The 24,845-nt window shown below is 52.1% G+C and overlaps 1 protein-coding gene across 1 annotated transcript in view; it reads left to right on the top strand.

Moving 5' to 3' along the window:
• The first annotated feature begins 66 nt into the window (after window positions 1-66).
• The window catches only part of WDR90 (WD repeat domain 90), a 32,059-nt gene continuing 7,280 nt past the window's right edge, over window positions 67-24,845 (top strand). Inside the window, exons 1-34 of the mRNA XM_030002395.2 lie at window positions 67-265; window positions 542-729; window positions 836-1,012; window positions 1,295-1,433; window positions 1,932-2,102; window positions 3,077-3,200; window positions 3,976-4,043; window positions 4,138-4,247; window positions 5,999-6,229; window positions 6,477-6,539; window positions 6,850-6,918; window positions 7,565-7,675; window positions 7,786-7,931; window positions 8,238-8,295; window positions 9,872-9,990; window positions 10,213-10,374; window positions 11,160-11,290; window positions 12,434-12,550; window positions 13,086-13,321; window positions 13,786-13,925; window positions 14,493-14,623; window positions 15,855-15,985; window positions 16,478-16,639; window positions 16,924-17,052; window positions 17,607-17,740; window positions 17,838-17,875; window positions 18,351-18,470; window positions 19,485-19,664; window positions 20,526-20,626; window positions 21,556-21,658; window positions 22,073-22,194; window positions 22,567-22,726; window positions 24,198-24,388; window positions 24,663-24,831. Coding sequence (XP_029858255.1) covers window positions 67-265; window positions 542-729; window positions 836-1,012; window positions 1,295-1,433; window positions 1,932-2,102; window positions 3,077-3,200; window positions 3,976-4,043; window positions 4,138-4,247; window positions 5,999-6,229; window positions 6,477-6,539; window positions 6,850-6,918; window positions 7,565-7,675; window positions 7,786-7,931; window positions 8,238-8,295; window positions 9,872-9,990; window positions 10,213-10,374; window positions 11,160-11,290; window positions 12,434-12,550; window positions 13,086-13,321; window positions 13,786-13,925; window positions 14,493-14,623; window positions 15,855-15,985; window positions 16,478-16,639; window positions 16,924-17,052; window positions 17,607-17,740; window positions 17,838-17,875; window positions 18,351-18,470; window positions 19,485-19,664; window positions 20,526-20,626; window positions 21,556-21,658; window positions 22,073-22,194; window positions 22,567-22,726; window positions 24,198-24,388; window positions 24,663-24,831 — 4,630 coding nt within the window. The remainder of the gene's footprint in view (window positions 266-541; window positions 730-835; window positions 1,013-1,294; window positions 1,434-1,931; window positions 2,103-3,076; window positions 3,201-3,975; window positions 4,044-4,137; window positions 4,248-5,998; window positions 6,230-6,476; window positions 6,540-6,849; window positions 6,919-7,564; window positions 7,676-7,785; window positions 7,932-8,237; window positions 8,296-9,871; window positions 9,991-10,212; window positions 10,375-11,159; window positions 11,291-12,433; window positions 12,551-13,085; window positions 13,322-13,785; window positions 13,926-14,492; window positions 14,624-15,854; window positions 15,986-16,477; window positions 16,640-16,923; window positions 17,053-17,606; window positions 17,741-17,837; window positions 17,876-18,350; window positions 18,471-19,484; window positions 19,665-20,525; window positions 20,627-21,555; window positions 21,659-22,072; window positions 22,195-22,566; window positions 22,727-24,197; window positions 24,389-24,662; window positions 24,832-24,845) is intronic.

Consider the following 24,845-nt stretch of genomic DNA (forward strand, 5'->3'; position numbering starts at 1 on the left):
CGCTGCCCTCCGCGGGGCGGGGCGGCGGGCGGCGCGCGCGGGACGGTTGAGCCGGCGGCGCGCGCCATGGCGGCAGGTAGCGGCGGGGCGGGGGCGGCGTTCTCGGGGCACGGAGGTACCGGGGCCGTCACCGGGGGCGGCGGGGCTCGGGACACGGAGATAACGGAGGCGTCGCCGGGCTCGGGGGCGATACTGGATCTGGGGGGAGTCGGAGCACGGCGATACCGGAGGCGTCACGGGGGCTGGGGGGACTCGGAGCATGGGGGTAAGGGGGGCGTCACCGGGGCGGGAGGACTCGGAGCACGGGGTTACCGGGGCCGTCACCGGGCCGGGGGCGTAGGGGCGACACCGGGGCTGGCGGGACTCGGGGTGCGGAGGTAACGGGGGCGTCACCGAGGCTGGGGGAGGGCTCGGGTCACGGAGGTAATGGGCCCGTCACCGGGGCTGGTGGGGGGGCTCGGAGCACGGATGTACCGGCGGCATCACCAGGCTTGGGGCACGAGGGCGATACCGGGGCTGGGGGGACTCGGGACACGGAGATAACGGGGCGTCAACAGGGCAGGGGTCCCCGGTACAGGGGGTAACAGGAGGCGTCCGGGCGGGGGTACCGTTCCCCCGCCGATCTCGGTACCGGCAGCCTGGCAGCGTCCCTACCTGAACATCTTCAAGCATTTCCGCGTGGAGGAGTGGAAGCGCTCCGCCAGGGAGGGGGACGTGGCCGCCCTCACGGTAACGGGGGCACCGGCACCGCGGGATAGGGGGGGGACCGGTTGCAGGTGGGCAGCGCTGACACCCCCCCCCCCCCCCCAATCACCCCTTTCCGCGGTTTCGGAAGGATGCGAGGCTGAAGGGAACCGTCTACCGGATCCGGGGCTCCGTCCCCACCAGCAGCTACCTGCAGCTGCCCCGGACGGGGACGCAGTCGCTGGGGCTGGCAGGGCGCTACCTCTACCTGCTCTTCAAGCCCATGCCCCGCAAGCACTTCGTCGTCCACCTGGACGTCGCCACCGAGGTACGTGACGCGTGGCGGCCTCGTTAAATCACCGTCGTTAGCGTGGTGGCCCGATTGGAGGACCAGGGTGGGTGGCAGCGGTGGTCTTCTGTGCTTGGGGAGTGCAGAACTCGGTTGGTCTTTGTTGCTGCTGGTGGGTTACCCCAGGCTGGAGATGGTTTCCATCCTCATGGCATCTCTAGTGGGGACAGGGGACGTGGCCAGGCGCCTTCTCCTCTGCAGCATTTCCCTGCCGAAGCCACCAGGGTGACTAAAGCTCTGCGTGTGTGTCTGTCTTCTCAGGAAAACCAGGTGGTTCGCATCTCTTTCTCCAACCTCTTTAAGGAGTTCAAATCCACAGCCACCTGGCTGCAGTTCCCCTTCATCTGTGGAGCAGCCAAGGGCTCGGTGTACGACTGCACGGCCAGGGCGTCCAGGCGGGGTGAGGAGCGTGCGTGGCGCGGGCGCTGCTGCTTGCGGCACAGTTGGGACCAGGCTGGCACGTCACTACCGAAATAAATTGTTAGGAAATAAATTGAGTTCAGAAGTTGACTTGATGCGTTTGAGGAAGGTGAAGAGCGGTGGTCCTGAGCAGGAGAACCTCAGCAGCTGGAAGGTCGGAGCGGTAGCTCCCAGGAGGGATGTCCCCCATCCCCATTCTCCCAAGCAGTGGGGTGCACTGTCAGGCCGGGCGCAGGTCCACGGAGGCGGTGGGGCTGCTTGCCTGTCCTTCCCCACCCCTGCGCCACAGTAGCGAGCTATGAGGCGTGTTTTCCCATCTTGGCACAGACAAGCCAACCCTGCTGGGAGTCTTGCCTGGTAAATACTTTTTACTTAACCATGTTAAATCTTGCGTCTCCCGTTCCGCAAGGTCCGCGGTCCAAGGTCTGTAGCATCTTTTGCCATCTTCCCTTTTGCCACCTGCCGCTCTCCTCCCCAGATCTCGTGGGATCAGCCCCTGCTGATGTGCGCTGGACCTGCCTGGTGCTTGACCTCCACTCCATCCTCTCCCTCTACCTCAACCGCCGTTACAGCCACCTGAAGAGCATCAAGCTCTGCTCCAACCTGCTGGTGAAAAACCTCTGCACGAGCGACTTGGTGTTCGATCCAGGTGAGGAGCTGAGACCTCAGGGTGGCCTCCAGTTTCTCCTGTGACTCCAGCCCAGCCTGGATGGAACCCGTGGGGGTTTAAAGCTGTTTTTGCAGGTGTGGTGCCAGCAGGGGCGTTAGCCCTGGCAGAGCGCTAGGCTGCCGTTACTGGAGCAGTACGATATGAAGCAGAAAGGGCAAAATACTTGGTATGATGTTAAGTTTCCATGTGCGCTGGTGAATACAATCTCCCGACCTCTAGAGGAAAGCGTCCTCTCATTTTCCAGCTGTAAAAGTGAATGAGAAAAGCAAAGTTAAATATCTTACCAAGGTTAGAATTTTTTTTCAGGGGAAAAAATTAAAGGTGTTACCAACCCTCGCTTTTCCAAGGCCTGTGCTTTTATCTGCAGGAAGGGCCTGTGGCTTTTTCTGTCTCAGAAATCTTCCAACCTACTTTTTTTATCCACCTGCTCAGTGTGGCAGAGGCGCTTCAGTCAAAACCTTTGTTTCTGCCTTTCTTTTTTTGTGCTGGAAATCTGCCCAAACCAACTGGCCTGCTGGAAAGCATCGAGGCCTGCTGGAGGAGGAAGTTATAGATGCTGCTTTCTGATTCCTGAAGTTTCTTATATCTTGAAGACTTCCATGAAGTTACAAACACATGAAGGAAATAAGACAGGAAAATGAGAACAGAGCCTTACACAAACCACATGAAACTGCTGAATCACTGAATAGAAAACTAAGTGGATCTTGGGCCTGGGGGGTTTATAACTCGATACCAAGGGTTTACGCTCTGGAGTCTTCTTTGGAGGTTGATATTTTCAGGAATACTCCTGTGCAAAGGTGTGTTAGTTTATAATAGACCTCAGGGTTGTAATTTTTGTTTTTCAGGTGTTCTCAACGAGGGAAGTGGTTTGTGCCCATGTCCCACAGGAAACATGATTTCAGTTAGCTCCACGGGCCTTGGAGAATTCACTCTCTTTATCTCTGTACTGCCAGGTGTGACCTTCTCCGAGGCCCGGCAAGCCGACCTGGCCTGCCGCGGGGTCGCTCCCATGCCGCGGGAAATGGCTTTCCCTGTCCCGAAGGGAGAGAAGTGGCATGACCTCTACGACTACATCAGGTATGGCTGCTCCCAGCTGCACTTGAACCCACTGCGGCTCTGAGACCTCCCTGTTCCCCGGGAGAAGGCAGGACAGGTAACGCCGCTTAAGGAATGACAGGTCCAGACAAACCTGGGGCTCGAGTGGAAACATTTTGGTCACCACAACTCCAGCATTTAGTTGTCGTTAACACATCTACCCTCGTCAGCTTATTTGCCGATCGGTGATGTTTTGGGGCAGGAAAAAGGCTGTAGAGCACTCCCGTGCCTGGCGTTAACACCAGTCCTCTCTCTCAACGGTCTCTTGTTGGGATTGCTCCTGTAGCTAACTTAGCATAATGCAAGCATTTCTTCTGTGTGTTCTGTTCCTAGGGAGCACTTCAGCCTCTTGCTAAGTTAAAGGGTAGTCTGACAGGGGCTGCTGAGCTGTCATCGGCTGTAATGCCTCTTCAGGGGGCAGTTGTAAGTGTACTTTCCTCAGCTTCGGTGCTGGGCTCCCATCCGTGTTGAGGTTTTTGCCAGAGAACCATGTCGGTCATAAATTGCAGCTCATTGCGGTCATCGGTGTAGCGGAGTTGCCTGAAGTGTGCAGTGCCAAGTTAACCTCTGGAAAGTAATGGTGTAGATCAGACCTGGGAGAGGCTTTAGTATCCCTGTATTTGGGGGAGGATGGGGCAAAAGGGGGAATCTTACAGGAGACAGTGAAGAGGCTTGATAACAGTGAGTTATCAAGTGGGATTCCTAGGTGCCAGTGCAATATCCCCATTACACAGCGCTTTCCTCTGATTTTGCTCAGGTTCCCATCCGAAGGGTCCAAGCTGCCGTACGACTCCATCCAGAAGAGCTGTGCTGGTCATGTGGCAGGTGGGAAGGCTGGGGACAGCAGCCCAGGCTGTGCCGCCCTGGGTGGATGCCTTGGGTTTCCAAAAGAGCCCAACCCACTCCTCATGTTACCCAGGTGGCCAAGTCTCAGGGGACCCTCTCTGCCAGCTGCCCCAGCCGGTGACACTCACCAAAGCAGTCCGTGACCGACTGTCCCTCATCCATCAGATAACCAGTCCCAAAGCTGTAAGTGCACTGTGGAAGAGCCTGCAACTTCTTCCTTTCTGCCTCCCATGGAGTTTTCCCCACATCTTGTCTTTGAGTTCCTTTATTTAAGACATAGAAGCTGCTTGTTGTCATTTGCAGCTGATCTGGGTATGGTCTGTTGACTGCAGTCCTGCAGTTAATGACTGGGTGGTTCAGTCTGGCGTAGCACAGAGCAGAGACAAGATAAATGCCGAGTACCTCATAATCTCCAGACATCTATCCTCCCTGTCTCAGCTGAGGCAGCGAATAGTTATGTCTTCAAATTATAGATAGGAAATGAGGACTGGAGACTAAAGAACTTGATCAGGTGCCCTCAGGGAGCAGAGCAGTGTGGAGTCTGGATTGCAGGCAGCTGCCCTCACCGCTGATTTCTCCTTCCCTTCTGGTGGTGATGTGGGAGCTGGTGCTCGGACTGGCTTACCAGACAGCGTGGTGATGGGCTTTTGGAGAGGGACTGGGGGATGCCATCCTTCTCACACTGTGGAGGGGGAGAAAACGAGGAGTGCGACCACTTTGCTGTTCTGAACTGGGATGTGCTGAGCCAGCTGGCCAGGTGCTTTTAGGCTCCTCTGCTCACTGGAGAGAGGGCAGCTCTTGTAGAGACTGTTCAAGGCTGGATCTTTCCTGGGGCTCTGGTTTGCTGTCTGGAGGAGGTGAACTGTGCACGGACAACACTGGGAGTGTAGGGAGGGACGACACCAAGTTGGGAGGCAGGGTCGATCTGCTTGAGTGTAGGGAGGCTCTACAGAGAGATGTGAACAAGCTGGATCGATGGGCCGAGGCTAACTGTATGAGGTTCAACAAGGCCGAGTGCCGGGTCCTGCACGTCGGTCACGGCAACCCCGTGCAGCGCTACAGGCTTGGGGAAGAGTGGCTGGAAAGCTGCCCGGCAGAGAAAGACCTGGGGGTGCTGGTCGACAGCCGGCTGAGTATGAGCCAGCAGTGTGCCCAGGTGGCCAAGGCAGCCAACAGCACCCTGGCCTGTATCAGAAATCGTGTGGCCAGCAGGAGCAGGGAGGTGATCGTCCCCTGTACTCGGCCCTGGTGAGGCCGCACCTCGAGTCCTGTGTTCAGTTTTGGGCCCCTCGCTACAGGAAAGACATGGAGGTGCTAGAGCGTGTCCAGAGAAGGGCAACAAAGCTGGTGAGGGGCCTGGAGCACAAGTCCTATGAGGAGCGGCTGAGGGAACTGGGGTTGTTTAGCCTGGAGAAAAGGAGGCTGAGGGGAGACCTCATCGCTCTCTACAGCTACCTAAAGGGGGGTTGTAATGAGGTGGGTGCTGGTCTCTTCTGTCAGGTGGCTGGAGATAGGACAAGAGGAAATGGCCTCAAGTTGCGGCAAGGGAGATTTAGGTTAGATATTAGGAAAAATTTTTTTACTGAGAGGGTTGTCAGACATTGGAATAGGCTGCCCAGGGAAGTGGTTGAGTCACCATCCCTGGAGGTATTCAAAAAGCACGTAGACGGAGTACTTCAGGACATGGTTTAGTGGGCATGGTTGATGGTTGGACTCGATGATCTTGAAGGTCTTTTCCAACCTAAATGATTCTATGAGAGTGGCTGATTAACATACCTGGCCACAGACTCACCCTCCATGTTGCTCCATCCTTGTTTGTATCGCTGTGAAGAGTCACTCGGGAGAGACGCGGGTGTCTCCCTGCCTCTGCCTTTGCGGTTGGTGGAAAGTGCTGGGAGGAGGGCTGATCTGTCTGAGGCTTTGCTCTTTCTCAGATGCCGCGCCGGTGTCCTGTAATTACAAAAAGCATCCCTGAGGTTAACTTGACAGCCCCGGGGCTTCCAAGAGCCGTGCCTGCTGCAGACCAGGAACTAGAGAAGAACCAGAGACCTCACAGTGCGGGGGACACTGGGCAGTCACCGGTAGTCAGTGATGGTGGCATCCATGTGTACGCTCACCACAGGAGCAAACAAACCATCCGAGCTGTCCACACCAGCTCAGAGGAGGTGGGTGAAGCGCTGAGGAGTCACAGCAGCGCAAGGGTGGCTTTGGGACGCTTACAGCTGATGCTTGTGAACCCAGCAATGCAAGCTTCAGGCTGGAGTTTCAGTTAATCCTATGGAGTCCTTTTGCTGGCATTTTTCTGACTAGCAGTTCTCCTTTCCACTAGTATCTTACTTGTCTTGAAAGAGGGACCCTGTGTTCAAATGAACTGACCTTAAGCCAATAATATATGTTTACTAATTTGCCCAGAGCGTGTACAGGAAGGGCCCTGGACCAGGCGTGCCGTCCGGCAGGAGAGCCTCTGCCTACAGGGTAAGAGGACAGCCTTTCCCACAGCAGCCGTTGGCTCTCTGGGCATCCCCAGGGCACTGGGAAGGGCTGGTTGTAACCTCCCAGCCTGGGTGGGAGAGCTGCTTAACACTGGGAAATCCCAGCTCCTCCTTCCCGCCAGATTTGACTTCTGCCAGGTTAAATACTTTAAAGCCATTCCCTCTACCGCGAGAGAACCCAAAGCTGCCTCTGTGCTTTAGGGAGAAACTAGCAATGGGGACAGAGGGGCCCCATGGGTGGAGGACTTCAGTCCAGCTCTTAAGTGTGACAGTGCTGTCTGTTTTTTTTCCAGAGGCTCTTACCAGATCCCATCCTGAAGCTGAGAATGATTATTGGCTTTGGAGGCTACAGCACCAAATGGGTCAGTAGCTTAAACAGTTTCAGGAGTTGATCTGTAATCATGTGGCCAGGGTATTGATTTTTTGGAGGCATGAAAGGCAGCTGAGTGCCACCCTTCCTGCACTTCTTGATGGGGAAAATGACCCCAAAGCAGATGGGCATGAGCTTATGTTTGTGCATGGGTCTTCCATTGTTACAATGATGAATTAGAAATTATGGGGGCCTTTTAGATCTCACGGTTACTGTGTTTTAACATGTTAAAATTAGAGCTGCTCTGTAGGAGTCTGGAAAGGAAGGGCTGTGTTTTGGATTGTTTCCATGAGGCACTGTGCCTTGCAGGAGCCCAGCTTGCGGTCTGTGTTAGGGTAAAGAAAGGGTCGTTTTGGTTCAGCCAGTTCAAGGTTCTGCCAACAACATCATTTTCCTTGTATCTGCTGTTCATGTAGTAGACCTGATTGGTATGAGAATCCACTGAATTAAGTAGGATGTTGACTGGGCTCGTAGTTTTCCTTTGTGAGTTAGAAGAGTACTTGTTGTATGGGAGAGCAGGCTCTCACCTGCACACGTGCAGCAGATCTCCTGTTGCAGAAATCTCTGTGGGCCCAGCCTAGGACCTGAGGCACCTCTGGAGGATCTGCAGCCCTCTCATTCCTGTCTCGGTGCTGCAGGCGCTGTGGACTCAGAACAACGCTGCAGTGGTCTACCCCTGCCATGCTGTTATAGTGACCCTGCAGATCCAGACCGGAGAGCAGAGGTTCTTCACTGGACACACGGATAAGGTGAGCGTAACTCTCCTTACCAAGCCCTACGGCAGCGCTATCCTTGTTACCCCAGATGTACCCCTGATCCCAGCTCTCCTTGAGAGCTTCTAAACTGGTGCTTCCCACAGGTGTCGGCGCTGGCCTTCAATGGGAACAGCACCTTGCTGGCTTCCGCGCAGGCGGGTTCCCTGAGTGTGGTGCGCCTCTGGGACTTCCCGACAGGCAGCTGCCTCTCAGTGTTTAAAACCCACGTCCACTCCCTCTCGTCCCTGAGGTGGGTTTCAGCCTGGGCACAGGGATGTGTTCAGGTGGGTTAAGCGTTGCTGCATGGCAGCTTTTCTGTGCTATTTGTGTGTGATAAACCAGGGGTGAATTATAGCTCTCCTTCAGCTGCCTCTGTTTATCACTGAGACCTGCTGGCAGCTGGCCCGGAACAGCTGATACCCTGCCAGTTGCCTCCTGAGCTTATCCCTCAGGTCTTGCTGTCTCCCCATACCCTGAACTTGTCCCTTTTTATTCCTCACTGAGATGCACTCGGGGTACAAGGAGCTCCATTTCAGCAGGTGGCCTCTTCTTGCAGCTTTTCCTACAGCGGAGCTGTTCTGTGTGGCGTCGGAAAGGATGGGCACGGCAAAACGGTGAGAACTGAAACTTGGTTTTGGAGGTTTCCCTGTCCTGTGAACAAGTGACGTGAGATGGCTATTCTCCCAGATTATGTACTTATTTTGCAGACAGACCTCTGCTCTGGGCTTTCCTAGACATGTTCTTCATTGTAGTCAGAGAGAGATCCCTTTCTCATTAGCTGCTTAGAAAATACTTTCCTTCTACCTGATGCTTATTAGTGTTTGTATGCACGTTCCTCAGCTGCAAGCAAACAAATCCTTTCGGAAGCAGCCCGAGAGACCTGCTCGGGTTGAGCTTTGGGGCTGTTTCTGTCCCTGGTGTGGTCCCAGCTCTAAGCCCAGGCGGGGTGATGAAGGTGGCTGTGTGATTCTGCCTGCACCCTACGGGGATCGCTGCAGGCTCGGGAGCAGCAGTGCTGCCTGCCTGCCTCCGCAGCCGTTCTGGCCCACCGGGCTGAGGGTGACGCGTCTTTGTGTGGCATTTCAAGCTGGAAGGCTTGCAAGCACGTAGTGAAGGAATGGGATTTGAAATGGGAGGTTCAGCACTGACTGGAGCCCCAACCCCCCCCTTTTTTTATAGCATTTAGGGCAAGATGCAAGGTTTAATCTTTCAGTTCTGAGCATTGCAGGCATCGCTGCTGGAAGGGATGCTGGGCACTGAAGCTACCGCCCACCAGTGTAGCTAGGGGATGACGCAGATCCCATGTGTAGCAGTCAAAAATAAAATTGTTTCATGGGACTGGGGGTTTTGCTTTATCCGTGGAACTGTTTTCATCCACTGATTCCTTATTGACGACCACCAGCAATTAGCTGTGCCATCGCTAACTGCGTACTGCCTGCAGGAAAAAACAAACAGTGCTCTGTTTTTTTCCCAGCACGCAGCAGCAGTCTGTGATCCGGGTGGGAGCTAGGGAGCTGAAACTGGGAAGGGGGGATCAATAGGGCGAAAGCAGAATGGGAGAACGGGGCAGGCTGGGGGGCTGGCCAGGAGCACCTCTCTCTGGGTGATGCCTCAGCCCATCCCAGCCTCTGAGGTGATTCTGTGTCTGTTTTTAATACTGTTCTGAAATGCAGAGCATCAAATCACCTGCATTTCTTCACCCATCTCCCCCTTTCCTTTGGGGAAAGCGTTTGACTCTCTTGCCCCTCGTGATGGCCACTGCCAGCACTCAAACCTGCATTGGAGCAAAGTGCTGCGAGAGCCAGTGCAGCCGGACGCGTGCTACCTCCAGCTCTTGCAGACCAGCTCAGCCCTGGTACGGCTCTTATATCTCAGCAGGCAGGGTTCCCACTCCTCTGTGGATTTTCTTTCCAAGTCTGAGCCCCGTTGCCAGGCAGCCCTGGGGTTTAGAACCTATAATTATGGATGCCAGACAAGTATATTGCCATGAAGCTTTGCAAGGCTGTTGGACTGTCCTAAACACTCTGTGCGAGAGGGTTTTTTTCCCCTGCTTCGACTGTTATCGATACTTTGTGCCCAGCTCCAAAGCACGCTCCCATATGTGCAGCTGGTCAGCTGCTGTGATGAAAAGCTCTTGCTGCCAAGGTTTCCATGTTTGAGGAGCTCTGCCATCACGTTTTCTTGCTTCAGATGGTGGTGGTGTGGAACACTGCTCAGGTGACCCGTGGCAGAGAGGTGGCTGTGCTGGCCAAAGCGCACACTGATGTGGACATCCAGGCCTTGAAGATTGCTTTTTTTGATGATACCAGGTAGCATGCAAAGAAAATAAATCAAAAGCATTGGTTCTGGCATGGCTGCGGGGGGAATTGTGCTGCTGCAGCCGTCCAGGCTTGCAGGAGTAGGGTGCTGTGGTTACCATTCCTGTTCTCAGTCCTTGCTGTCAGGTGGTGGACCTTGGGGCACTGACCTTTCACCAGGGGCTTGGAGAGTAGAGTCCTGCCCTGGTCCTCACACAGTCTCTCCCGGGACAGGATGGTATCGTGTGGCCGGGACAACGTCAGGCTGTGGCGAGTGCGGAGCGGAGCGTTGCGCTCGTGTCCCATCAATCTGGGCGAGTACCATTCCCTGGAGTTCACAGACCTGGCCTTCGAGGAGGGGCACACGGCGGAGCGGGAGCCGGAGGACCGCACACTGTAAGGGGCTGCTGGGCTCCACTGTCATCCATCCGCAGGGCAGCCTGCCAGGAGGGAGCTCTACGGCTCTCGGCTGCCTTTAGCACCCTCCTTCCCCCTCCTCTGCAGGAGCATGGCATTTTGTTTGGGTTTTCCCTGCAAAATACAGGTGCTTCCTGGAGCTGGGAGAGCCTCTCCCATCCTCAGCATGCTTCACTTCCCAAAAGAGGTTCAGCTGCTTGCAGAACAGCCCAAGAAATGGGTCTTTCCTCTTACTGTACTGGTGTTTTGCTGTATTTAGTGAATCTCTCCCCAACCTGAGCCTTGTGGTTAGCTTGCTTTTGGCAGCGGGAGGAGTGTGGTGCATATCCTCTCACATATAGATAGATACACACTTTTATTTGTTGTTTTATTTTAATTGTCAAAGCCAGACCTTTGTTGCTACCGCATACTGTTCCATAAAGGCAGAGCTGTCGGCTCAGCTGGCCCTGCATTCCCCCGGGCTGTGTCCTGTGGCAGAGAGGTTCCTTTCTGAAGTCTATGCCAAGCTTTTAGCTCTTTTGCTAATTAATGTTTCAAAGGGACAAGACATAAAATAAGAAGCTCTGACTTGGTTGTAGATTTGTAGGGTAGTGCATGGAAAGGTGCTTTTGGACACCTTGTTGACCTGTTAGGTTACTGTGAACCAGAATTGCTTTCCATCAGGCAAACAGTTTAATGTGTAAACCAAGGGTTTTTACTAAATCACACCAGCACAGCCCCTCTTAACCCTGGCGTGCCAGAGCAAGGCTCTCTTTCCTTTACAGCTTTGTCTGCAGCAAGAGCGGCCACGTCCTGGAGGTGGACTACAAGAATGTCTGCATGAAGAGCGTACGGCGGCTCCTGCCCGCACAGCCCCAGGGCTGCCAGTGGCAGGACAAGGCAAGCAGCGGCACAGGTAGGAGTATCTGCAGGCAGGGAGGAGGGGGCTGGCAGGGGAGTACCTCAGCCTTTGTCAGGGGCAGAAATGAACTCAAACAAATCTCTGGTAAAATAAACCAGCTATTTACCTACTGCTAAGGATTATTTTGGGTTGATTAGATCATTGCTAGCTATTTGCCTCAAGTACTGCAAATAATCTTAGTACAGCAAAGTATCATTTTAAGAAAGAATTTTAGCATTTTAAATGCTGATTGCACTTTCAGAGAAACACTACTTTTAGAAACATGAAAAAAGGTCTTAATTTGCTGATGGGAGTCTTAATGTAGAGATGGAAAGAGAGCTAAGCAGACCAACGAAAAAGATGAATTCGGGGCTTTTGTCATTATTCAGCCTGTGCAGAGTGTTTGGGAAATCTTTGTTGCTGTATACTAAGTAGTACAGCTTTCAGCTCTTCCATTAATTTTAACAGTGGGAAGAATTCACTTTCAAGTGTGATTGCTCTGATATCTTAAAACTTAGTGCATAGTTTACTTTGGCAAATTGAGCTAATTAATCTAGAGCATGCCCCTTTGAGAGGTATGTAACTCTGGTTCTCGCTTCACGGGCGAGAAAATACCCAAGAGGAGATGAAACGATGTCCTTGGGTGTCCTCCTGGTAGCAGTGCTGGCTCTCAGGATGGACTTTATATCTGAATCAAAATGGACTTTACACCTGAATCAAAAAATCCCAGTTTCCGTAGATCTGTATGCTCTCTCCCTTCTCACTACACTGCAGAGAGGATGTGAGACATGGAAATGAAAGGGGTTTGTATCTCAGGCAGTTATCTAGGACATCCCTTGCTACAAGATCCTGTTCAAGGCAAAAATATGGCAGGGTTTAATGAGTGATAAGAATTTTCTGTGCCTGGCGAGAGTTGCACAGTGGTAAAGAGGAGTGCTGGAAAGGGACAGGGACTGAACATGTTTTGAGTCCTGAGAAGGGCTAGCTGAGACTCTTCAGCCTATACTGTCAGTCACCGTGGGATTCCTGGCTGCTGCTTCTGAGACTTCAGCCACTGGTGTGGGTGGACCACTGGACTCGGCTCTTGGATGAGGGAACCCTCAGTTTGAGTTTTCTTGTTTCAACTGTACAAGGTAGTGTCATTTTTTGGTTTTTCAGGCCCTGGGATCGCTATAAACAGTATTAGCATCTCCTCAACCTTCTGTGCCACGGGTTCAGAAGATGGCTACCTGCGGCTGTGGCCACTGGACTTCTCAGCTGTTGTCTTAGAGGCAGGTGAGTAGAGCTGGGAGCGGCCCTTCTGAGCGCCACATCTCCATCAGCCTCTTGCTGTGAAGCCAGAGCTCCACTGCCACGTCTCCTAAAGCAGTTCTCATGAACAAGGGCATCTTTTATGCTTGCTGTCTCTAGGGATGACTGACTTGGAAGTCTTCTACTTCAACGACAATTATTCATGTTCATTCTTGTAGGAGAAAAGCAGGATCTCCTGGGTGAGAGCAGGCACTCCATCTTGATTTCTGTGCCCTTGTATCCATGGCTGATCTGTCCATGAAAAATTAGGGGAGAAGCTGAGCAGTTTTTCACTCTTTTTGAAACAATCACCATAACAGCAGAGCCTGGGGACTTCTAGAAAGGGCAGAGACTAATTTGTCACTAAACTCAAACCTGCAAGCGTTCAATCTTCAGGTCGTGGGATGCTCTTTCCTTATGTGCATTACTTTCCTAAATGTGAATCTGGTTCGGTAGCTGTGTTCCAGCTGCTGCTGCTCCTTTTCCGGGGGAGTTTGCTGATTCCTGTGTCTTCCCCCAGAGCACGAGGCTCCAGTGAGTTCTGTCTGCATCAGCCCGGACAGCCACAAAGTCCTGTGCACAACCGCTGCTGGGAATCTGGGCTACCTGGATATCCAGTCCCGGGACTATAACACCCTCATGCGCTCTCACGAGGACTCTGTTTTGGCATTCTCAGTGGAGGGCATTTGGAAGCAGATGGCAACGGTGTCTCAGGACAATACCATCCGAGTCTGGGACCTTGTCTCCATGCAGCAGGTAGGTGAGACGAGAGTCAGTAGGTGTCTCGCATTTATTAATAGTCTGCCTAGTCTCTGTTCGGACTGGTTGTCAAAGCTCCACAGTTCAAGGGCCATTAAATATCCTCCCTGAAGCATAGGGGGGTACCATGGGCAAGAAATTCTTTGGAAGTATGGAGGTCTGAGCATTTTAGCCTAATGCATAATTTGGCCTTAGCTTCTAAAGGTATTGTTAAACAGAAATATTTTCTTTTCCTCCATCTTTTGAATATTGCTTTTTAACACAAAACATAATATCCAAGGGCTTTATCTAAACGCCCAAAGACCCAGGATTTCACTGGGCTTTAGATCCATTGAGGCAAGATCAGATTTCTGTTGGGGGCCACGCTCGCGGTGGAGGTCTGAGGCTGTTTTGTTGTTAGGTATGGCTGCCAGGTAGAGCTTTATCCAGCTTTGTGCCTGAAGTGTGTCTCTTCCCCGCAGCTGTATGACTTCACAGCTGCAGACGAAATGCCGTGTGCTGTGGCCTTTCACCCTACCCAGCAGATCCTGGCCTGTGGCTTTGACAGCGGGATGGTGCGGACCTTCAGCCTGGCCGCCTCCGATCTCCTGGTAGAGCACAAGTAAGCACTTGGACCAGGGCAGGTATGGGTCTAACTGGGTGTTCTGGCAAGTGCCACAGTGATAAACATGGAGGTGAGAAAAGTGCTTTTCTTGAGCTCAACAATCCTCATGTCCCAGCTGAGTGGTTTGCAGGCAGAGAAAGCCTGCTGTGCCAAGGCTCTGGGTAGGAAAAGTCCAAAGTGCGAAGGCTGTGAGGGCTTTCTGTATGACTTCCCGGTGCACAGTTGACCAACAGTAGGAAAGAGCTTGTCCTAGAGAGCAGCTGAACAGGGAGCCCTTGTGAGCCTCGGCATGGGAAGCAGAAGATGCTCCAAAAGGAGAGGGAGCATGTCCCATCCAGGGACAGCTGGAGTGCTGCGCTTGCTGCTCAGTTTTCCAAAAAGTTGGAGTGTCGATTGTCCTGGGCTGCTGCAGGTGTGAGCATGGTGGGGTCCTCCGCCTGTCCCTGATTATTTTGTTTTCCTGGGTTCTTCACTGTGTTGCACTCAATGTTGCTACTGCTTTCTGGAGGTTTGTTTGTTTGGGTTTTTTTTCTCCTCTTTTTCATGTCTTCTGCGTTCTTTCAGGCAGCACCGCACTGCGATAACTGGACTGACCTTCTCACCAGATGGCAATTTCATGTTCAGCTCCTGTTTGCAGGGAACTCTGGCTCTTTACAGCTGTATGGTGCAGAAAAGCCATGTCCTGAGAGTCCTGGGTAAGACTCTGGGGTTCTGGGTTGCCTTTTTTCTTTTTTTATTAGCACAGACATCCTAGCACCAAAGCCAAACCAGACTCAGCCTACTCAGAGATATTTTCTGACGAACCTTCTGAGCTGTGTCATTTGTGTTTATACGGTATGTGTGAGCAAACCCTAGTGACTGCCAACCCTTCCCTACCCATCCTGGTTCAAATGCTCTCACCTTGCTTGGTGTTATGATTTCATGAATGGGCTGGAATTGCAGAGACTTATTTATGCCCAAGCCCCGACTCTTTCTATTCTGTGGATGTGGAGTTTAATTTGTTTAAACTGGATCGTTTCCCTAATCCTGCCTGCAGCACAGCTGCGCAAAGAGCTGTGCTGGTGAATGGAGAAGGTGGAGAGCCGCAGGCAGGGGAAGCAGTGCAGGGGCAAGGCAGCTTGAAAACGTCGGTGTCGCATTTAATGTATGCTTTTGAAATGAGCTGTGGCAGCACAAGCTTGGGCAGGGAAAGGGAGCTCCGTTATGCAATACAGTACAAAGAGGAGGATCTTGCCCCAAGAAATGTGCAGTTGAAGTAGGTGGAGAAAGAATAGGGACTCAGAGAGATCAGGGAATTTGTCCAAAATCACCCAAGTTTGGTGTCAGTGCTGCAGCTGGACCTTCCCATTTTGACTCTGCTCTGAACCTGTGTTCATTGCCTGGCCATGCTCCACGGGCAGAACAGTGGAATTTTGGTAGTGGAATAAATACAAAGAATTGCTGTGATTTCTGTGATTTTTAGACCTTTGGGTCTATCTGCCTACCAGACTGACATCAGTGTGGTGGCGTTCGGCACTGACTTCATTCTGTGCAGGGTTCTGACACCCAGGCTGCAGCTGAGATCTCACATTCGTAGCTCCTTGTCACAGCTTCTCATAATGTTAAAAAATAAACACTAAGATCAATTTTATTCCCTTGACTTTGTTCTGCTCTCCTTGAAAACACCGCACGTTCAGTCAGGCCATGAGCCATGTATGTAGACCTTGTCTTTGAGGTGGTTCCCTGCATGCTTTAGGTGTTGCAGATAAAATTTGTAGCATCTTCTATGACAGAGGTTGCTTCTTTCTCAGGCCAGAATGTTAGCCCAAGGCTGATTCGAAGGCAGGAGAAGCTGCAGCTACCAGTCAGCAGCACCATCACAGAGTGAGCTGGCTGCAGCGTGGACTTTTCTCCTCTCTTCACTCTCTCTCTTGCTGTGGCCCTCAGGCAACGTGGTGGCCCGGGATGCCGGGAGTGGCCCGGATGCTTTGGTGGTCAGTGGGGACAGCTGTCTCTTGGCCTTCGTGGGTCCCTCCAAGTACATTGTGACTGTGATGGAGGCCTGCTCTCTAGATGAGGTACCCAGCAGGCTCCCCTTGTTCCTGGGGGAGGGTGGGGAGGGGAGGGATCATGGGCTGCAGGGTGCCGTGGGCTGGAGGGGAAACTCCCGTAGGCTGCATCAGATGTGAGAGATCAAGGGCGTTGAGCACCAGCAGTGTTGGAGAGGGCCCTTCCCTGCACAGCAGACGCTTGCTCAGGGTGCTTACAATGAGGTTCGTTTTCCATTCTGTGAGATAGGAACAACAAAGTCAAGGTTTCTTCTTCTTCAGCTTCATTCCCCTCTAGAAAGATAATTTGGAGAAGTGTAGACTGTCAGCTCTGACGTCTCTTTGTGAGCTGCTCTCCTAGGCGGTAGGGAACATTGCCTGGACCCTGCAGCCCCTCATTAGTTGGGAAGGGAAGAGTCTGGGGGGCTCCGTAGCCTTGTGTTAGGAGAACCACAAGAGCAATCCTGAGGCTTCTGCAGTATTTGTTCCAGGACGTTTGTTCAGTAGCTCCTTGTTTCACAGCTGCTGAGGGTGGACATCAGCATCCTCGATTTGAACAGCACGGCCTTGGACTCTGCAGTGAAAGTCTGCTTTGCTCCTGTGCCTCAAGGCGAGCTCCTGGTATCTACTTCTTCCAATAAAATCCTTGTGCTTGCTGCAAAAACAGGACGACTGGTGCGAGAGGTAGGACACTATGAAATTCATGCACTGACGTCTTGTGTCATGTGGGGCTTGGGCACCTCATGTCACTGTAGGAGGCTAAATGAGAGAAGAGCTCATCCTGGAGTTCACAGCCTTCAAAGAAACACAAGCGGCAAGCCTGTAGCTATCCTGGTGTGGTCGTGCTCAGGGTGAGCCTGAGCTCGTCTCTGTTTTCCGTGCTGTCACACTCGTGTCCTCTTGCTGAAGCATAAGTAAGGATGTGAACTAGCTCGGTTAATGCTGCTGGTGCCATTTCTTGTCCTCAGGTGTCTCCCGTGCACAAGCTGTCCTGTTCTTCCTTGGCGCTGAGCAAGGATGGCAGGTACCTGCTCACTGCTGGCGACAAAGTTATCAAAGTGTGGGACTATCAGATGCGCTTTGAGATCAACTTCCAGGTACTGCCCACAAAGGGAGGGAAGGAGGTTGGTGTTGCCCTGATCAAGCATTTCTGAATCCCTGTAGAAGAGAGCAGCAAATGCCCTCTGTGTGACTTGGCGCAGGGTCCCCAGTCCCAGTCTGCCCAGCAGCTGAGAAATGCAGCCCTATTCCCACATTGTAATAATGCCATGCGCTGAGCATGGGCTGAGGCTGCCAAAGCACCACGCATAGTGAGACCCTCTGTGAAGGACAGAGGTAGGTATTGCCTCTGTGCTAGGGACAGAGCCACCCAGAGAAGAAAATGGCTCGCCCAGAGTTTCAGAGGTGTTGAGAGCTAGGATAATACCTTGGGGGTTTTCAGCTTCTGCTTTCTTCTCCAGATCAGTGTGGTGAAGGTCAACCCTAGGTTGATCAACCCTAGGTCTGAGCATTGTAGGTGTGGTGCTGGCCTCCGAGAGGATCTTCTGCTGAGGCGTGTAGACACTGGCTATGCTGGGCAGGGAGTGGAGTAACCACCGTCCTGATCGGACAGGCATGGTGGTGGAGAAGTTCAAGGCATGCTTTCTCCCAGGTGTACATCGGCCACTCGGAGCCAGTGCGCCAGGTGGCCTTCACCCCAGACCAACGGCACGTCATCAGCGTGGGAGATGCCATCTTCCTCTGGGATTTCCTGGCTCTGCCTGCAGAGAGGTCACTCCCAGCTGGGTAAGTGCACGGTGCTGGGCAGTGCCTTCCCCTGCTTCCCCTTACCTTCCCTGCCCCATCCCCTCCTGGTGTAACGCTGGTCTCCTTGCCTTTCCAGGGCTCATTCCTCTGAGTCTGCTCTGCTGCTGGGAGCAGGTGGGTTTGCCTCTCCTGTGAGTTGCGCTGGCCAGCAGGCTGGCAGCTTTTCCACCTCTGCTCTTCAGGGCAGGGGTTGGGGGTTTTTGGTTCCTTCCCTGAGGGAGTCGCATAGCGAGGGGCTAACCAGCTAATTAGCCCCAAAGGACAGTCTCCAATTAACTAGCACCTCTCAGTGGGAGTCTGCCAGGGAGGGGATGTTCTGAGCAGATCCACTCTGGGTTTTCTGGTAGGTCTTTCAGCTTTTGCCTTCTGTCTTTCCCTGCTTCCATCTCTTCTGTCTTCTTTTTCCCTGCCTGCACTGTCCCTCTCTCCATCTGTCCTTCCTTGTCTTGAAGGACAGAAGAGAAGTGGCTTCTCCTGTGTAGGAGGAAGCTGGAGAAATGAGCTTGGAGGTATTACCATCAATCGACCCAGGAGGATGAGAGGATTTTAAGGGATGAAGGAAGTTACACAAACCATTTTCTTTTCACAGAAGGGAGCTCTGAGAAGCTAAAGGATGCCTCTGAGACACCTCGGCAGACAGTGCCTCTTCCATTGTTGTCCTCGCCACCATGTTTGGATGTCAGCTCTGTCCACCAAGCGGGATGTCAAAGTAAGAGGAACTGCTTGTAGGAAAGGGGAAAATGAATCTTGTTTTAGGGAAAACTCCTTGCCTACTTCAGCGGCATCCTTGGAGCCGTCCCTGCCTGTAATCCCCTTCCCGCAGACTGATAGACCAGTCTGCACTTTCCTTCCCCTAACCTGGACAAAGCCAGCCAGAGGTGTTGGGGTTCAGCACCACTTTATCCTCTGCCCTCCTGTGTAGACTAAGCTGCTGGCACAGCTGCTCTGAGGGATATGGTAAATACCTTGCTGGACATACCCAGGTGTTGTGGTTTAACCCCAGCCAGCAACTAAGCCCCACACAGCTGCTCGCTCACTCCTCCCCAGTGGGATGGGGGAGAGAATCAGAAGGGTAAAAGTGAGAAAACTCGTGGGCTGAGATAAAGACAGTTTAATAGGTAAAGCAAAAGCTGCGCACGCAAGCAAAGCAAAACAAGGAATTCATTCAACAATTCCCATGGGCGGGCAGGTGTTCAGCCATCTCCAGGAAAGCAGGGCTCCATCATGCATAACAGTTACTTGGGAAGACAAATGCCACCACTCTGAATGTACCCCCCTTCTTTCTTCTTCCCCCAGCTTTATATGCTGAGTATGATGTCAGATGGTCTGGAATATCCCCTGGGTCAGCTGGGGTCAGTTGTGTCCCCTCCCAACTTCTTGTGCTCCCCCAGCCTACTCGCTGGTGGGGTGGGGTGAGAAGCAGAAAAGGCCTTGACTCTGAGTGAGCCCTGCTCAGCAATAATGAAAACATCCTTGTGTTATCAACACTGTTTTCAGCACAAATCCAAAACATAGCCCCTTACCAGCTACTACGAAGAAAATTAACTCTATCCCAGCCAAAACCAGCACACCAGGAGGAAATACCTGCTTTGCCCTCCACCTAACAGATGGGGTGTTACACAGAGGAGGAGAATGACACTGCCAGAATCAAAGGGTTGGTCACACATGAAGCAGTCCTGAAGGACACGGATGGCTCTGTCCTCCCACTAATTTTTCTCTTCAGGTATTTTCTCCGAGTCGGACAAAGAGGAGGAAGCAGGCCTGCCAGGCAGTGGCAGGATGGTGGCGAACGGAGACGAAGATGCCTCGGTCCTTGTGGTGGAGTCAGTCAGAAACGAAGAGCTTGTTGTGAGGCCCAAAGTAAGGCAGGAGAGCTCAAGGTCTTCTGGAGAATCAGCAAATGGTAAATCAGGAGTATTCCCTTCTTGTACAGAGCTTGGCTCCTTTGGAGCATGATGTGTGCAGGCCTGCATGGCAGCTTGGTCTACCCCTGAAAAATAAAGATCATTATTAATATGGTACAGATAGATGTGGACATGTGCTCTGAGTTGCAAGACGAAGGGCAGCAATGTGTTCCTTGGGGCTCTTCCCTTGGTTGTGATTTACCAAGGGAAGTCAGTATTGAGGTAAACTCACGTTGGTCCCCAAGACTGCTTGTTTTTCTGGCTCTTTCCCTGCTGCTGCTTTTAGGCACACCAGAAGCCCCTCTTCAGCTTGGAGCCAATATCATCTCCAAGTGGCACGTTCTATTAAACCCGGCTGAAATTAAAGCTCCCAATGTCTCTATTAATAGATGCACAGCCTCAAAGCTGCAGCAGTTTGTGGCGAGCTGCCAGAAGCAGGCAGCTGCCAGCACTCAGCCCCAGGCAGGACTTGTTGGAAAGCTTCAACATAAAACTGTGCCTCCGCCGCTCTCGTTAAAGACCTCTTTCTAGCTGTGTGGCTTATGCTTTCGCAGGGATGCCCAGGGCACGCAGCATGGATGCCCTTAGGCTGTTTGCGGTGTGGTGTGGCTGAGCGGGATGATGGGAGGAGGTGGATGTTCCTCCTTTGCTCCTGAGAAGCTGATGGTTTTCCTATGGCCAGTTGTGTAGGAGCACATGTGATGCTGCAGTCTGATTTTTGCCGTGTGTGTGTGTGCGTGTGTATGCATGCACATATGTGGCATCTGAAGAGACAGCAAGCCACAGCCTAGCTGCTGCCGCTCCCAAACTGTTCCCAGGAGCAGCATCCCATAGGTACTCTTTTCTTCTTTGTATGGCAGAACCCAGAAAGGAGACCCAAAGTCCCAAGTCCCAATACTCCGTCCGCCCAGATTCCTACCGCCATTTCACTCCTCGCTTTAAGGCATCGGTGCTCCCCCAGGTGAGAGTTGTGCCAGGGCTGATTACCTGGGCAGGTGGCAAACGGGCATTTTGGGGCTGGGGTAGGTGGATTTTCCAAATTGTTTCCATTTTGTTCTCTGTTTGAAAGCAATTTGTGAAATATAGCCCTGGGCCTGATGTTCATTTAGAAACTCCTAACATTAGTTCCCCTTTCTCCTCTACATGCAGCTCTTTCCAGACTAGTAAAAAGTGAGTTGTGATCAACTCTTTTTCTGTTCAGCAAATCTGCATACATTTTTATTCAAAAGAAATGGAAATGGCATGTGCTGTTGAAAGTGAAAGACGAGTGAGCAATGGAGTGATTCATTGTGCACCCATATTTGTGAGCAGATGCGTTGGCAGAGCAGCTGGGGAAGGCAATCCATCGAGCATAGTGAAGATAGTCAAGGCACAGCCTTCGCTCTGTTAACAAACAGAGCAATAATAAAACAGAAACTTAACTCAACATTTTCCTAAGCTCTGCTGTTCGCGGTGCTGGGAGAAAAGCTACATTCAGCTTGCATCCTCAATTCTCTCCTCTGTCCCTCCACCTGGTAGAATTTTCCCCCCACAGTGTCTTTCCTATTGAAACATCTACAAAGTCAGCAAAACCCATTGAACTCTCTCCCAGCAGGATTAGCAGCTGCTCATCGGCTGGGCAGTTGCTGCCAGCCTGTTTTGTGCCCCATCTGAAAGCATCTGTGCCTGGTTTTGCTGGTGCAGTTTCTCTTCTGTGTGTATAAGTGTGTGCTTTGGTATTCATCTGTTGATGTGTTGAACTGGAATTGTGTGAGTATTGGCATGTATTTGTGTGTTGTGTGTGTGAGGATGTGCGTGTGCTTGCACGCACGCTTCTTACGTGGGCATTGAATGTACCTGACTGGGCCATCCTTCTAGGGCTTATTTTAAGCCAGTGTCTATTTCTTGCAGAGTTTCTTATGTCCTCCAGCTGGCAGTGAGGTCTTGAAGCTGAAAGCAGTGATCGGCTACAATGGGAATGGCAGAGGGAATATGGTGTGGAACCCAGACACAGGTACACCGGGAAGGCTCTGGAGGGGCGGGAGGTGTGCGTACGGAGCGGGTTCTTTGCATTGGTAAAATCCAGTGACGGTTCTTTGCTATTGGCAAACATTACCTGATATGGGCGGACTCGGGCTTCAGCTGAGTGGATAGAGCAGAAGGGAAAGCTCTCACAAAGGCCATCTTGCCTCCTTTTTCCAGGCTGGAGTGGTGCCCAACAGCTTTGCTTTGCTCAGGTTAAGGGAAGCGAGATTTTACTCCACTCTCAACCTGATGGGAAGGATGCTGACAAGCTGTGTAGAAGAGTCCGTTTTTACATATTACTGAAAAAAAGAACTTTCCTGAATTGTAGGAGTTGTAGGTAGGTAGGGGGTGCAGTATGTGAAGCCTTTACATGAAAACATCCCGTCTCCTCCTTTTCTGCTAGGCTTCTTTGCCTACACCTGTGGCTGCGTCATTGTGGTTGAAGACCTGCACTCGGGATCACAGAATCACTGGCTTGGCCATGCAGAGGAGATCTCTACACTTGCTGTCAGCTATGATGCCCAGGTGGGAGAGACTTCTGCTGCTCCGGGCTGGGTTTTGTCTGTGTCACTTTGGGCTAAAGGAATATCACAGACTAAAATCCCAATTGTCTGTTCCTTCTTCTGCCTGCTGCATGGAGACCTGGGGTTAGGGAAATACGATAAATGGTTTTGGAGCCTAGCTATCCGTTGTGCTGGTTCAGTGTGACAGTAAAGGCTGCTCCCTTCCTCTGGGTGGTGCTACCATTCCCTCCTGCTGTCAGCTGATGGTTCTCTCAGAATTTTCCATTTGCCAACCACATCACTTTAATTTGAGACTAATAGTTGCTAAGACTAACTAACTAGTGAAATGTTCTCTACTTACCAAGGTATCAGTGACAACACATTGTTCTGTTAGGTTCTTGCCTCTGCCTCGGGAAAGAAGAATGGAGACTCCTGTTGTCAGATCTGCATCTGGAACGTCCAGGATGGGGTTTGCACAGCAAGTCTCTTCCATCACAAGACACAAGTACAAGCCATGGCATTCTCTCGGGATGATAGATTCCTTGTTACCCTAGGTGAGTACACCCGTAACACCAGGTGTGGGTGCAGGAGTACACCCTAGAGTAGGCAGCTCATGGGAAGAAGATGTGTAATACCTGTGAGATACGTACCAGGCTTGTGGGTATGAAGCTGTTGCTTGGTAGCTTTGGGACAATGGATAATGCAGCGTGTAAAACTGCAAGTGATCTCGGGTCCTCCTGGGAGTGACCGCCTGCAGAGGTACCCTTTGCAGCTAAGCATACTTCTAGGGCGCTGTTGGCAGCATTTCGAGGGGAAGCACGCACCCTATACAGCTGAGCATGTTTCCAGGGCGCTGTTGGCAGGGTTTCGAGGGGAAGCATGCACCCTGTGCATCTCAGGCACAGGCATGAACGCTGGGCTCCCCCCAGCTCCCTTTCAGTTCTTTCTCATTGCCCCAGCTAGCTTGTTTATCTTGAAGTTACAGCTTGCTTCTCCTGGCTCACTAGTGCTTGTTAAGCCCATCTAAATAGTTTGCAGTTACTATATATAGTGTCCAAAGGGAAAAGCCTTCTTCTGGACTTCTTATTGCTGCTTAGGTGGAATTGCATAGAAGTAGCCAGGCTTCAAACTGTGAGCCTCCTGCCAGGCAGCGATGCCAGCACAAGACGGATGCTCAAGCTGTCTGTTTTGTTTAGGCAGGGGACATTTAAAGGACAAATATGCAATTAGTAAGTTCTTGTTTTGCATGAGAGAGGACCTGTGGAGCAGGCGATACACTCTCTCTGGGCTGGTGAGTCTGCCCTTGGAAAAAAGCAAGCTTTGCTGGAGAGAAAGAGAGCTTTGTGCTCTCCATCGAGCAGCGTGGGAGAGAAGCCCTCCTCCTTCAGCTCCGGTCTGGGCTGCAGAGAAGAGAGAAGCTGAAAGTCTCCACTGAGCTTTTGGAGCCTAGGAAAGGCAGCAGGACAGCACTGTCCTCCGGAGCCGTCTGGGAGCTGGGGATGTTTGCCATCACCAAGGCCAGTGCCTTCTGCTGCCACCCAGATATGGTGGCTTCCATTAATGTCAGCTCCCATCTCAGCTTTGACCTCAACAGAGGTAACATCCCTTCCTTATTCGAGTGCACAGTATCACTGGAGGGCTTGTGTGGGGCATGAGTTGAGGTGTGCAGTAGCACCTAAGGATGTAGAAACAGCAGAAAACCTGCTCTGCCTGCGGAAATCCCTACCGTGCCAGCCATTGGCTGGTCCAAACACTGGCTGCAGACCCCGCTGTAGGGCCAGATTTGCTACAACCTCTAGCATGAAGCTTTGGGCCACTTATATCAACTCAGATGAGGACCCATCGTGTGCAGCTTTTGCTGAGCATGCAAGGAGCCATGTCCGTGCCTGGGATGGTGTTCACCGCAGTTGTCTCCAAACAACTGGACAAGGGAGTGATACAGTTGATGTATGTGTGCAGTGTGTATGCTTGCAAGCATCCTGAGGCTGCAGGATTTCCTCCTGCTGTCTTTCATGTTCTACCTAGGGGACTACAGCGATCAAACCATTGCTCTGTGGAATACCTACACTTACGAACTCATGTCATCGACTTGTATCTCGGAGCCAGTCCATGACGTGGCTTTTAGTCCTCTTTCTCACAGAGAACTGGCCTGTGTGGGGAAGGGAGCCACGATGTTTTGGCTGTTGGAGCAGCAGGGATCTGATGTCAACCTCAAGGTAAACCTCAGTTTTACCTTCTTTTAAAATTTCTGTTCAGCATCTCTGACTTCTTTTCCAAGCCCCTGGTGAGTGCGATGGAGGCTCTGCCCCTGCAGGTCTGTAAGAGCTGATGATTTCTGTTGGTGAGATGATGTTGGCTGGCTGTGAGTGGCTTTCAGTTGTATTTGAGGCATTAACTGCATGAATTGAGGGTAGGAGGAGGGTTTTTTTTTTTCCAAGGTAGGTAAGCACCGTATTCTCTTTGACAATTCTGTTTTATGTGCTCCAGCAGGTTCATCGGGCCCCTGCCCCGGACATGTTAGGGCCGGTGGAGCTGACCTCTCTCTGTTATGGTGCCGACACTCTTCTTTATAGTGGCACCAACTCAGGCCAGATCTGTGTGTGGGACACCGAGACTAATTGCTGCTTCATGACGTGGGAGGCTGACGAGGGCGAGATTGGTAGGTGCAGATGC

Source organism: Aquila chrysaetos, chromosome 25 (assembly GCF_900496995.4).
Source record: "Aquila chrysaetos chrysaetos chromosome 25, bAquChr1.4, whole genome shotgun sequence".
NCBI classification, from domain to species: domain Eukaryota; kingdom Metazoa; phylum Chordata; class Aves; order Accipitriformes; family Accipitridae; genus Aquila; species Aquila chrysaetos.